Below are 13,440 nucleotides of genomic sequence, written 5' to 3'. Positions count from 1 at the left end.
TTGGAAGAGCAGGGGGCCAAACACAGATGCTCTACCTTCCTGAGCTCAGTTTCCTCATCTGAACAGTAGCAAAAATAATCTCGCCCACCCCATCTTCCAGCCTAACACAGAGAAATTAAAGGGATTCTGATCATGTCCGGCTCTGCAGGAATAGGGACATGCAGAGGAGAGAGGGGCTCCCAGGGTGAGCCACACCCACGCTGGGTTGCTCACCTTCAGGTCCCGGTGCACCACCCCCATCTGGTGGCAGTGCAGCACAGCCTCCAGGATCTGCTGGATACAGTGACTAGGGAGAGAGAGAGGAAGGGGTCACGGTGGTGTGAGCACAGGCCTCCCCTGGGAAGCTGACAGCAGGCAAGAGTGCCCTGTCCCCAGGTGCCATTGCCAGGCAGCAGCTGATACTCACCTGGCATCCGCCTCACTGTAATACTCCCGGGCCACGATATCTTCAAACAGTTCCCCACCAGTGACCCTGGGGAGACAGGCACGGAATCACTCTCCAATAGAGGCAACAGGTGGAGGAGTCTCCAGGAAGCTAAGGATGGGGACCAGGGACCTCAGGACCTCAGCCACAAAAGGGGGGGCCCCAGGGTCACTGGGGTGTCCCCTGCTGCAATCCCCTTCCAGTCTTCCAGAGCACCCTTCCATTGACTCCAGTCCTCTCTCCTCCTCCATCCCTGGCCCTTCTTCCCCACCTAACCCAGGTTGGAGTCCAGAGGTTAGGGACACTCAGAGCACATCACTAGGCTCATTAGGAAGCCTATGGCCTCCCCCATGATTAATATCTCAAGGGCTATTTTTTATCGATGAGACTGGCCCCATCACTAATTTTCATTGCCATACCAGGAACTACTGTGGCCTAACATTTCATTATCGCTTCTCTTTGAATCAACACTCTTCAAAAAAAAAAATTAAGCATATTCCAGAAGGAAACTTTATATTGCCACTGAAAATGGAAAACCAGCATCACTGGCCACAAATAGAAGAGAAGCAAAAATAAACATGGGATGAAAGCTAAAAGTGTTTGTTGGTGTTTTAGGAAAGTCAGCTTGCACTGCTTGGGTGGCAGGCCCACCACATTTGGGGAAACTCTGGACCACAAGAGGGAATTCATCCCAAGAGGGCCAGTGAGGCCATCCCTGATTAGGCTGCCCCGACATCCTTGGCACATCCCAGGGCGGGGCCAAACTCACAGGTCGAAGATCAGGTAGTGGTGTCCTTCCTCTGAGATGCTGTCATGGAGTCGGACTGTGGGCGGTGCGAGGCAGTTGGTTACAGCGGGACACACTGCTGCCCAGGCCCGCCCTCCCTCTCTCCCCTCCCCTGTATATCCAACACCCCACACTCCCAGACAGTCACTGAGTACACACCAGGTGCCAGGTGCTTTGACAAGTGCCATCGAACAAGGGCTCACTGCATTGAGTCCGAATAGACCTCGGGCATTACTGAAAGGGAGCTGGGCTTAAACACGAAAAATGCCTGTTTAGGTCAGAATTTAGTGCCCTCCCCTCTCCGAAACCCTCTTTAGTTGCTGGGCAGGCCTAAGTCATGGAAAGCCTGTGGCTCCAATGTCTGCCACTTACTAGCCAGTGTGACTTCAGGCAAGTTGCTAGGCCTTTCTGAGCCTCTCTTTCCTTGCCTGGACAATGAAAATGAAACCCCTGGACTTGCAGGTTTGTTATGAGAGTTCCAGGAGGCATGCAGTTGGTGCTCACTCAGTGCTGCCTGAGCTAATATCCTGCTCTGCTCCCAAGTCTGAGGAGATAATGGAGCACGGAGGCCAGAGGCAGGAGTGACAGGGTCCCTGTGTTCTGGCATGCTGAGGAGCTGTCATCTCTTCACACCCCATTTACCCAGAACAGAGGCAAAGCTCCCAGGAGCCCAGGGCTCCCAGCATGCACCCCTGAGCTATTAGAAGGAAGGGCCTGAGTCCTGGAGCTGACTCTGGGACCGCATCCTGTCAGTCAAGAGCAAGTTCTCACAAGACAGGGCTCACATCCTTCCCCGCACCGCAGCCTAAAAATGTCCATGCAGGGGCGTGCTGGCTCGGTGAATGACGATTCATCCGCACAATGGAAAATGGCACAGCTGCTAAAATAATGCGGCAGTTATGTATCTATTCGTTCAGAGTCATCTCCAAATTATGTTGCTTGGTGAAAAAGCCAAGTGCAAAACAGTATGCGTAGTACTTTTTTAAAGGATGTATTTAAGTTTATATATGGCATACGTCTCTCTGGAAGAATACAGAGAAGCAGGCACTGGGGGCACCTCTGGGGAGGGGAATTGGGGGAGCTGGGTCATGAGAGGAGACTCACTTTTCACTATGAATCCTAGTGCCATCTGAATGTTTGCCAGGTGCATATATTTCTGACTCAACATTGAGTCCCCTGAATTGTTTATGGCTCTCATAATTGCACATGAAGTTTGGAGAGAGGCAGGCATCAGATACCCCAGAGCTGGTGCCTGTAGGGAGAGGTGGATGGGCTCCAGAGATGGAGAGGGAAGGGGCACAGATTAAAATGAAAATTTAGGCTGGGAGCAGTGGCTCACACCTGTAATCCCAGCACTTTGGGAGGCCGAAGCAGGTGGATCACCTGAGGTCAGGAGTTTGAGACCAGCCTGGGCAACATGGTGAAACGCCGTCTCTACTAAAAATACAATAAAAAAATTAGCTGGGCGTGGTGGCGCACACTTATAATCCCAGCTACGCCAGACGCTGAGGCAGAAGAATTGCTTGAGCCCAGGAGGCGGAGGTTGCAGAGAGCCGAGATCGTGCCACTGCACTCCAGCCTGAGCAACAAAGCAAGACTCTGTCTCAAAAAAATAAAAACTAAAATAAAATAAGATAAAATAAAAAAAATAAAAATTTAGGCCAGGTGCAGTGGCTCACCCTGTAATCCCAGCACTATGGGAGGCCGAGGCGGGTGGATCACTTGAGCTCAGGAATTCAAGACCAATCTGGGCAACATGACGAAACACCTCTAGAAACATCTCTACAAACAATACAAAAATTAGTTGGGCATGGTGGCAGGCACTTGTCGTCCCAACTACTTGGGAAGCTAAGGTGGGAGGGTTGTTTGAGCCCAGGAGGCGGAGGTTGCAGTGAGCCAAGATTGCCCCACTGCATTCCAGCCTGGGTAATAGAGTGAGAATGTCTCAAAATAATAATAATAATAATAATAATAATAATAATAATATATAATAATAATAAAATGAAAATTTAAAACATTCTTTAATGATGACACATATTTATAAATAATAACTAAAAGATGTTTTAAATATATTCTAAAGCAAAATCTTAAATCTTAAAGGCACATGTAATTCTGCTTTAATTCCTTTCAACATTTTATTATAAAAAATTCAGGCAGGCGCAGTGGCTCACGCCTGTAATCCCAGCACTTTGGGAGGCCAAGGCAGGCAGATCACCTGAGGTCAGGAGTTTGAGACCAGCATGGCCAACATGGCAAAACATTGTCTCTATTAAAAATACAAAAATTAGCTGGGTGTGGTGGCAGACGCCTGTAGTCCCAGCTACTTGGGAGGCTGAGGCAGGAGAATTGCTTGAACCTGGGAGATGGAGGTTGCAGTAAGCTGAGATCACGCCACTGCACTCCAGCCTGGGCGTCAGAGTAAGGCACCATCTCAAAAAATAAATAAATAAATAAATAAATAAATAGATAAATAAATAAATAAATAAAATTCAAACATACAAGTAAGTGAACGCCTAGATGCCTACTACCTAGGTTCTATCATTAATGTTTTCCTATACTTGTTACTACGTTTCTATCCACTCCTCTGTCCATTGATTTATTTAATTTTTAGTACATTTCAAAGTAAACACAGGCTTAATTTTTAAAGTATACATGTGTATTGGCCAGGCGTGGTGGTTCACGACTGTAATCCCAGCACTTTGGGAGGCTGAGGCGGGCGGATCATGAGGTCAGGAGATCGAGACCATCCTGGCTAACACAGTGAAACTCTGTCTCTACTAAAAATACAAAACAAAATTAGCTGGGCATGGTGGTGGGCAGGCTCAGGAGGCTGAGGCAGGAGAATGGCATGAACCCAGGAGGTGGAGCTTGCAGTGAGTCGGGATCATGCCACTGCACTCCAGCCTAGGTGACAGGGTGAGACTCCGTCTCAAAACAAAACAAAACAAAAGCATAAATGTGTATTTAACTGTATTTTTGGTGTGTAGAATCTGGCAATTCTATACCCGGGCCCTGCCCAGAACCCCTTTGGTAAGTTGGTGCATCCAAACCCCACGTGCTGGAGTGTGGGATGCTAACAGCACCTGAATCCCTGACTCAGGCTCTGCTTCCAGGGAACCTGACCTAAGATGATATATGTAAGTATACAGTATTTGAGAAGGCACATATATCATATATCATATGGTAGCACATATCATTAAATGTTAATTCTAGATGTGAGGTTATTGGAGATACTTTAAAAAGTATTTGTCTTCTCATTTATCTGCAATAAACTTGTATTGTTAGTGTATCAAGGTAAAGTTTTGCAAAAGACTCTTCCCTCTCCCTGTCTTCCTCCACATGCCCTCTGGGAAGTGAACCCTCTCCTATTCTTTCTGGTGGGCCATGGTCTCTAACTTCCCTTTCCTGAGTGTAAGAAGCTCTGAGAAGCCAAGCTACAGCCAGAATCATCTCAGAAAGGGCTTTTAGAATCACGGCAATAGGCTTTGGAAGGAGCCCAAAAAGACTGGGGTCCCAGATCTACCCTCTGACCCGGGGCCTCAGCCCCTTTAGAGAATGTCCTCGGGTCTCAGGGAAATTGACAGAATTGAGGGAGGTTTTCTCCAGACCTGACTCTCACTCAGATGGTGCCTTTGTGTTGATGGTAAGGGGCACAATGGTTGGAATTCAGCCCCTACTTTTGCAGTGCACCACACACGTGATGACACTAGAGTTGGCTTCAGTCCCTGAGGTCGAGGCACACCTCAGAGGCCAGGAGACAGGATTTCTTGTTTCAGGGCTGTTTTCACACACAAAGCCTCCCTTCCCATCAGTGGAGGCTGCCTGAGGAACGACTCAGCCAGAACCCAAAATTCAAGGGCCATAGGCTATCATCACGGTCCTGCCTCCCGGTGGAGTGACTGACGTGTCTGCACCCATTGAGTCATTCTGTCACTTTTGACTGTTTAAAATATTGTCATAGAACAAACAAATCTGTAACCTAGCTTTTTATTTGTGAAGCTTGATTCATGCACTTCTGGCATGCCTGTGATTTTCCAACAGTGCATTTTTTTCTTGGAGGTTGAAGAACAGTACTTGTTCCCTTATTTTTGTGTCCCCCTGACACCACATTTGTGATATCCACTTGGGAAGCTAAATAGAAGGACTAGGAACAAGGGCTCTGGAGTCAGACTTGCTGAGTTCGTCTCCCAGATCCACTTCTTACAAGCTATGTAGCTATGGGCAAATGACTTAACCTCTCTGAGCCTCCCTTCCAAACAGTAGTGCTAATACCATTGGACTGCTGTGGTCATTAATGTAAACCACTTAGCACAGTACCTGGCACTAGGAAGAGTTCAATAAATGGAGATATTGTCATCTTCATCACTGACCTACCATGCTTCCCTTCCCCACCACAAATCACCTACTAAACTTTCAGGTTGTGCCTAGCACAGTCCAAGTCCCCTGTGCCTTGGGGTGGCCTTCTGGCGTCTCCCTCATCTGCAGGTGGTGATGGCACAAACAGCAGGTTACTGACCTCTCCCAAGAAGGATCTGGGAGGCTTTGTGCGCAACACAGTTGGACTGACCTGTGCTGAGCCAGGGACCTCACTGACTTGGTCCCCTGGGGACTGGGCAGTGGCCACACAGAAGCAGTGACCAGTAGTAACCTTGTCCAGATTGGCCAAGCAGGCTGAACAGGACTCAGTCCAGCTTCTCTAGGGACAAACTCACCTTTCGGGTTTTGAGGCCACATCTGTACCCCTTTGCACGTCTTTGGGAAGATTACAATTTTGAAGGAAGATGCTTGGAGGATCAGGAAAGTGCACCCCCCAAGGAACCTTCCAGCCCTGATAGCAGCTCAAAGCTCCTCTGGGGTCTTCCTGTGCTGGCTGCTCAGCTCTGCTTTCCAGCCCTGCCTGTGCATCAGCCACCACCCCCACTCCCATCCCCCATCCTCACTTCTCCTGCACATTCTGAGTGCCTAGCAGAGACCTTGGCATGGGGTGGGTCTACGATGCACCTGACATCAGGTGAATGAAGGAAGGAGTAAATGACTCAGTAATGATGATGATAATGATAGCTACCATTTCTGAGCATTTACCACATGCTAGGTTTTGTGCCAAGTGTTTTACTTGCACTATCTCATTTTACCCTCCCAATAGTCCTATAAGGTGGGTGCTGTGATTATCCCCACTTCACAGAGGAGGATACTGAGGCTAAGAGCTTCACAGTCTGCCCAAGCTCAAACACTTAGTTAACGGCAGAGCTGAGATTGAAACTTGGTGTCTGACTGCAAACCCCATTCTCCTAACCACCATGTTATATATAGTGCCTCCAGTGACCACTAAAAATCCTGATGGCCCCGAGGAAAGACAATCATATGGAGTTTCAGGCAAGAGGATATCTTCAGGCAAGGTTGTTCTGAGGGAAGGGTTGACTGGGGAAAAGGGGGGCAGCTTAATGATAATGACTGTTATCATGCTATGGTCTATTTAATCATCACAATCCTATGAGATAGGTATCAGTTCCATTTTCCAGACAAAACTGAGCTTCAAAGTGGTTGAGCAACATGTCCAGGGTCACACAGCAATGAAGCAGCAAACCCAGGATTTCAACTGTAGTCCGTCATCTCCAAAGCCATAACCTACTGCTGGCAGTCACACGCAGTCACATACACACATACACTCACATGCACACATTCACACACACTCTCCAAAGCCATAACCTACTGCTTCCCATTTTATAGCTGGGAATGAGAGGGAGAGGGAGGTGCAAACATGAGGAGGCAGTGTTGACCTGAGACAGCTGCAGTTGTGCAGCAACACACGCACACACATTCACACACTCACACACACATTCACACTCACATACATGAATTCACACACATGAATTCACACACACATTCACACACACATTTACACAGACTCACATACACACATTCACACACACACCCACGTGCACACACTCCACACACTCACATACACTCACACTCACATACACACATTCACGCACACACACTTACACAGACATACACACCTTCACACACTTACATTCACACACACGTACACGGCATTCACACACAATCCAACACTGTCACATACACACACTCACACGCCTTCACACACATTCACACACACTCCAACACTGTCACATACACACACTCACACACAGTCACATACACACATACACTCACATGCACACATTCACTCACACACTCATGCACACACACATTCACTCACACACTCCACACACTGTCACACACACACACTCCCCTCCTTCCACCGGAGCTGGTAGCCTCTGTAAGGATCATAAGATCTTACAGTCAGAGATCACTCCTAACCCGCTCCATCACACGGCTCGGGGGCTGGGGGCCTGGAATGGGCAGGGGCTGCCACAGGACATTAGTAGGTCAGGGACCAGGGTTGAACCAGGGCTGCTCCCTGCCAGCCGCAGGCTGTCTCTCTGATGCTGGTCCTGGAGCCTCTGGCTGCTGTTTGTTCAGGGAAGGGGAGGTGCCTTCCGGGTATAAATAGCAGATGGAGATGCTTCTCCCTGGCAGGAGAGTTAACCCTTGGGGCCCTGGGCACGGAGAGAGGCTTCCCTGCCTTGTGAGAAGGCGTGGTGGCTGTCAGAGTCAGAAGAGTCCTTAGCGATCACCTAGGCCCTGCTCCTCAGTGTGGTCTATGAGTCAGCAGGCTTGGCACCTCCTCAGAGCATGTTAGAACTGCAAAATCCCGGCCCTACACCAGGCCCAGTGAATCTGAGTCTACCTTTTCACAAGGTGCCCAAGACGCTGGTCCAGACAGCCCTTCCTTCATGAGGATGGGGGAAAGTGATTCAGAGAGGACAGTGCTCCTGCCCAAGGTCCCAGAGCAATTCCCTGACAGAATTAGCTCTCAAAGCCACACTTCCTGCCCTCATGACTCAGGACCCTGATAGGCAGGGATCAGCCCCCAATTGCACAAGGGCTGAAGAAGGGGGCCAGGCAGTGAGGTGTTGTTTCAGAGCCCATCCCCACGGGTTCTGCTACCCTGGCTCTGTCCCAGCCTGCCATGGCCCAGCCTCTCCACACAGCCCGTGCCCGGCCTGCGGGCCAGGGCCTGAGTTGGAGCTTGCCCCTGTAGGCAGGCAGGTGCCAGGTTGAGGGAGGAGGGCAGGGCCACTGTGCCAGGCTGAATCAGCATGAGGGTGGGTTTGGGGAAAGGGCCACAGCGGTCAAGGCCAAGCGTTTCCCCCTGGCCTATTTTCATCTCTCCCAGAGCTTTAGAAGTTTTCCTGAAACAGCTTTTCTGAAGGAGGCTGCCGGCAGTGTGGGATGGGAGGAAGGGCCTTTCTTCACCTTCCCCCGAAACAAGCTGGCTCTGAGGAATGTGGAAACCATTAAAGACGCCCCCTTTCCCATCTCTGCTGCCTCCATCCCCAGAGAAGAGAGCAGCTGCTCTCCACCCAGCCCGCAAACACCCACATGCCAGAGTGGGCAGGGGAGCAGGGCCTGGCCCCCCGCGCCCCTCTCATCCCGCAAGGCTCACCAATGTTGGGGTGCTTCAGCAGGCGGCATATGCGGGCTTCACGCTCCAGCTTCTGATGGTCTGAAACACAGAGACTCAGGTGAGTCCCGGGTGAAGGAGGAACCACCACCCTCCATCTCCCGCTCCTCAAAGCCTCGTACTATCTCCACCTCCCAGGGCAGCCCCTGGGGGCTGGGAAAGCTCACCTTCTGGCCAGGGCCTCTGAGTTCTCCAGGAAGACCATGGGGTGCAGTGGAAAGAGGAAGAGGCCTGGGTTGCAGTGACTAAAGCACATCCCTCACCCTCTCTGGCCTCCCTTTTCACGGCTCTAAAATGTGAGGTTTCTCTAAGACTCCTCCAGGCCTGTTCCTCAGGCCCTATACTCTGGCCAGACTAAATGGCTGACTTCACCTCTACAAGCAGGCCCTGCTGGGCCCTCTCACTTCAGGAGAGAATTGCACATGCAGTCCTCTCAGCTTGAAACACTTCCTCTACCTCCCACCTGCCGTTCATTGGCCATCACTCACTCCTACCAATCCTTAGTCTCAGGCCCCTGGCAGCAGGCAGGGGCCCATCCTCTGTGCTTTCAGAGCCCCTGAACAGCATGACGCACTCAGTCTCATGGATATCTAGTTCCTTGAGGGCAGGGACTTGGTCTCTGTTGTACCCCTGACATCTACCCAAATACCTGGCACGTACTAGGTCCTCAAGAAATAACTGAATGAAGCTGGGTGCGGTGGCTCACGCCTATAATCCCAACACGTTGAGAGGCCGAGGCAGGTGGCTCACTTGAGCTCAGGAGTTCGAGACCAGCCTGGGCAACATGGTGAAACCCCGTCTCTACTAAAAATACAAAAATTAGCTGGGTGTGATGGCAGGTGCCTGTAATCCCAGCTGCTCAGGAGGCTGAGGCAGGAGAATTGCTTGAAGGTGGAGTTTGGAGTGAGCTGAGATCATGCCACTGTACTCCAGCCTAGGCGACAGAGCGAGACTTTGTCTCAAAAAAATAAAAAAAAAAGAAGAGAAAAGAAATAACCAAATGAAAGAATAAATGATTGAATGAATGTCTTTCTAAGGGAGTGACTGACTATTCTTCCAGAGGGCTGTGTTAATTCCCAGAAGCCACCTCCCTTTCAGGAGACTCTGGGACCAGGGACACAAAGAGCCCCAAATAATCTGCGGGGGCCCACCCAGAGCTCTCCCACCTGCCTTCTGGACTGCTGTGCGAGTCTCCTGGGACTCTCCACACACCCAGGAGAAAGGCCTTGCTCGGGATCTGCCACTGTGGCTTCTGATTCTCCAGCTGCTGGGAACAGTGGGACACATGACCCTACTCCATGCCCCTAAACAATCCTGGGCTGGAGACATCACTCTCCCCATTTTATAGACAAGGAAACTGCAGCCTGAACAAGCTGAAGCCTCTGTGGTGGCAGAGCTAGAACTGAAAATGCATTTCCTATTTTCCATTTTGGTGCTTTTTTCACAATTTGGTAGTTAACGCCTTAATTTAACAAACAAAACCGTAAAAAGAAACCCCCCTTTTTTAAAAAAAAATTCTTTTTTTTTTTTATTATACTTTAAGTTCTAGGGTACATGTGCATAACGTGCAGGTTTGTTACACACGTATACTTGTGCCATGTTGGTGTGCTGCACCCATCAACTCGTCAGCACCCATCAATTCATCATTTATATCAGGTATAACTCCCAATGCAAAGAAACCCCTTTTTAAAAACTCTGTGCCCAGCACTGTGCAGAGGGCTTTATATGCCTTTCAAGTCCTCATACAATCCTTGAGGAAGTTACTATCATTTTTCTGCCTTTCCAGAGGAGATAGAGCTTCAGAGAGGTTAAGTACCTGCCCAAAGTCAATCCTGCAGTGAGCGGTGGAGCCATGATTTGTACCCAGACAGTCAGACTCCAGAGCTGGGCTTTCAATCCTGGGCTATACTATTCTCCATGCCCCAGCTCATAACCACTACCTTCACTTGCCCCCAATTCTCAAATAGAAAAATGAAGACCCACAGAAAGAAACTCATGCCAACACTCAGACGCCAAGCCAACACTAGAACCTTGGCCCTGCATGGCCCTCTCAGAGTGGGCAGGTATGTGGATGGGGGCGTGGTGAGAATGGAGAAAGTTCCAGCCCTTGTCCCCAGGAATCCTGCTCCCCTTTCCCCTGCCCCCTTCACGAGAGCAATCACTGGCTGTTCTCCAAGGGCTGCAGAAGCCAAAATCAATACTGAAAGGTGGCTTTTCCACCAGCAAAGCAATTAAGTCCAATTCCGTTTCCATGGCTCAACTCCCCAGCTGAAGACTGGCTGCAAGCTAGGGACGAGGAGGTGGGGCCAGGTTGGGGGGCATCCCTTGATTCCCCCTCCCTCCATGGGCTCCTTTCATATCCTCCAGGGGAGGGGAGGCTGACTCCTGGGCACAGGAGGGGATGCCCATCCAGAGCTGACCAGGCAGGGCCCTCCCCCTGCTCCACATCCCATGCCCTACCCCCATATCCTACCCGCAGCAGAACCAGAACTCAGGCAGGTCACGATCAGGCCTGTCAGAGGGGGAAGGAGGCTTCTGGCCTAGGCTATACATTCAGGAAGCAGGAGCCCCAAATCTGGAATTTTGCTGTTTCTCCCTGTGAGGTTACCCAGGAGCAGAGAACATTGACAAGATTGAAAGAAGAAAACGTGGCCGGGCGCAGTGGCTCAAGCCTGTAATCCCAGCACTTTGGGAGGCCGAGACGGGCAGATCACGAGGTCAGGAGATCAAGACCATCCTGGGTAACACGGTGAAACCCTGTCTCTACTAAAAACTACAAAAAAAAAAAAACTAGCCGGGCGAGGAGGCGGGCACCTGTAGTCCCAGCTACTCGGGAGGCTGAGGCAGGAGAATGGTGTGAGCCCGGGAGGCAGAGCTTGCAGTGAGCCGAGATCTCGCCACTGCACTCCAGCCTGGGCGACAGAACGAGACTCCATCTCAAAAAAAAAAAAAAAGAAAGAAGAAAACGCTGGCCATGCAACTTTAAACTTGTGTCTGGTTACCAGACCTCACTGATGGAAATGCTAGGAACTGATTTTATAAGTCTTATCATCATCATATGCATAGTACAATTAACCTGCATTGTCACTGTTGAAAGTGTTCATCCTACTGAGTGTAAACATACACATTATACAATAGTTCTGGTAACTCTGTTTGCAGTGTTTTCATTTTCTAATATACAGAGAACCTCAGGACATGTGACATGTGGGGACCATGTTTCTTTTGACCTCCGAGGCCGTGCTCTGTTATATAGATGGAGAAACTGAGGCCTGTTGACAAAGGAATAGTCCCTTTATCAAAATCACTCACCAAAATCACCTGAAAACTCAGAGCTCTGAGGCCTCTACCCCTGCACCTTCCCCACCACTCCTCCCCTCAGCCAAGGAGCTCTTTTTTTTTTCTTTTTTTTTTTGAAACAGGGTCTCACTCTGTCGCCCAGACTGGAGTGCAGTGGCTCGATCTTGGCTCACTGCAATCTCTGCCTGCCAAGTAGCAGGGAGTACAGGCGCATGCCACCATGCCAGGCTAATTTTTTGTATTTTTAGTAGAGACGGGGTTTCACCATGCTGGCCTGGCCAAGCTGGTCTTGAACTCCTGACCTTGTGATCTGCCTGCCTCACCCTCCCAAAGTGCTGGGATTACCATACCCGGCCCCGCCAAGGAGCTCTTTTTAAAACATCAATTAAATCCTGTCACTTCTTGGCTTCCAACTCTCCAACAGCTTCCCAATGTACTTAGAGCACAATCCAAACTCCTCCCTGGGTCTGGCCTAACCTTGGCCAGGAAGCTCCAGCCACACTGGCCTCCTCTCTGCCCTGACACACCAAGCTCCTTCCCACCTCAGGGCCTCTGCACCTGCTGTGCCTTCTGCCTAGAAAGCTCTTCCCTGGGTCTTCTCATCAGGCAGGCCCCGGCACAATATCACCTCCTTGGAGAGATTCCCTGGCTGCCTTTTCTAAGTGTGTCCCTCCTGCTGCATCACCTCCCCATACACTGTCTTATTTTCTTGGTTAACACTTGTCACTACCTGAAGCTACCCAGCTGACGTATGTGTTTAATGTTATTTTCAGTCTCACTCCCTAGAAAACGGGCACAATGAGAGCAAGACCTTTTCTGTTGGTCACTGCCACGTTCCCAGGGCGTAGTGTAGAGCTGCTAAGCAGCCTGTCCAAGATCCCATAGCAAACAAGCGGCAGAGCTGAGATTTCAATCCATGTACATAGCTACTTATACTATATTGCTTCCCATTCTAATAATTTTTTTTGAGACACAGTTTCACTCTCATCACCCAGGTTAGAGCACAGTGGCAGGATCACGGCTCACTGCAGCCTCCACTTCCTGGGCTCAGATGATTCTCACTCCTCAGCTTCCCTCTTGAGTAGCTGGGACTACAGGCGCCTGCCACCACGCCTGGCTAATTTTTTATATTTTTAAAAGAGACGGGGGTCTCACCATATTGCCCAGGCTAGTCTTGAACTCCTGGCCTCAAGTGATCCTCCCACCTTGGCCTCCCAAAGTGCTGGGATTAAAGACGTGAGCCACTGAACCCAGCCCCATTCTAATAATTAATTAATTGATGAATCGATCCATCATCTCAGCAGAGTCCCATGATGGTGAGAGCTCTGAGGGAAGCTAGAAATCTTCAGCCTCCTGCCTGCGGACCTGGGGAGCTTCCCCAATGCCCATAATAATATCTTGGGA

The 13,440-nt window shown here is 50.0% G+C and overlaps 1 protein-coding gene across 2 annotated transcripts in view; it reads right to left on the bottom strand.

The window, feature by feature from the left end:
- CAMK2A (calcium/calmodulin dependent protein kinase II alpha) overlaps positions 1-13,440 on the bottom strand; it is a 70,710-nt gene that overhangs the window by 36,562 nt on the left and 20,708 nt on the right. For both annotated transcript variants that reach the window (XM_010373630.2, XM_010373631.2), the window contains exons 4-7: positions 8,722-8,781; positions 1,194-1,248; positions 407-472; positions 214-286 (exon numbers count right to left, since the gene is read on the bottom strand). In XM_010373630.2, coding sequence (XP_010371932.1) covers positions 214-286; positions 407-472; positions 1,194-1,248; positions 8,722-8,781 — 254 coding nt within the window. The remainder of the gene's footprint in view (positions 1-213; positions 287-406; positions 473-1,193; positions 1,249-8,721; positions 8,782-13,440) is intronic.

This window comes from Rhinopithecus roxellana, chromosome 3 (assembly GCF_007565055.1).
Source record: "Rhinopithecus roxellana isolate Shanxi Qingling chromosome 3, ASM756505v1, whole genome shotgun sequence".
NCBI classification, from domain to species: Eukaryota; Metazoa; Chordata; class Mammalia; order Primates; family Cercopithecidae; genus Rhinopithecus; species Rhinopithecus roxellana.
This window is presented reverse-complemented; position numbering and strand designations above follow the sequence as displayed.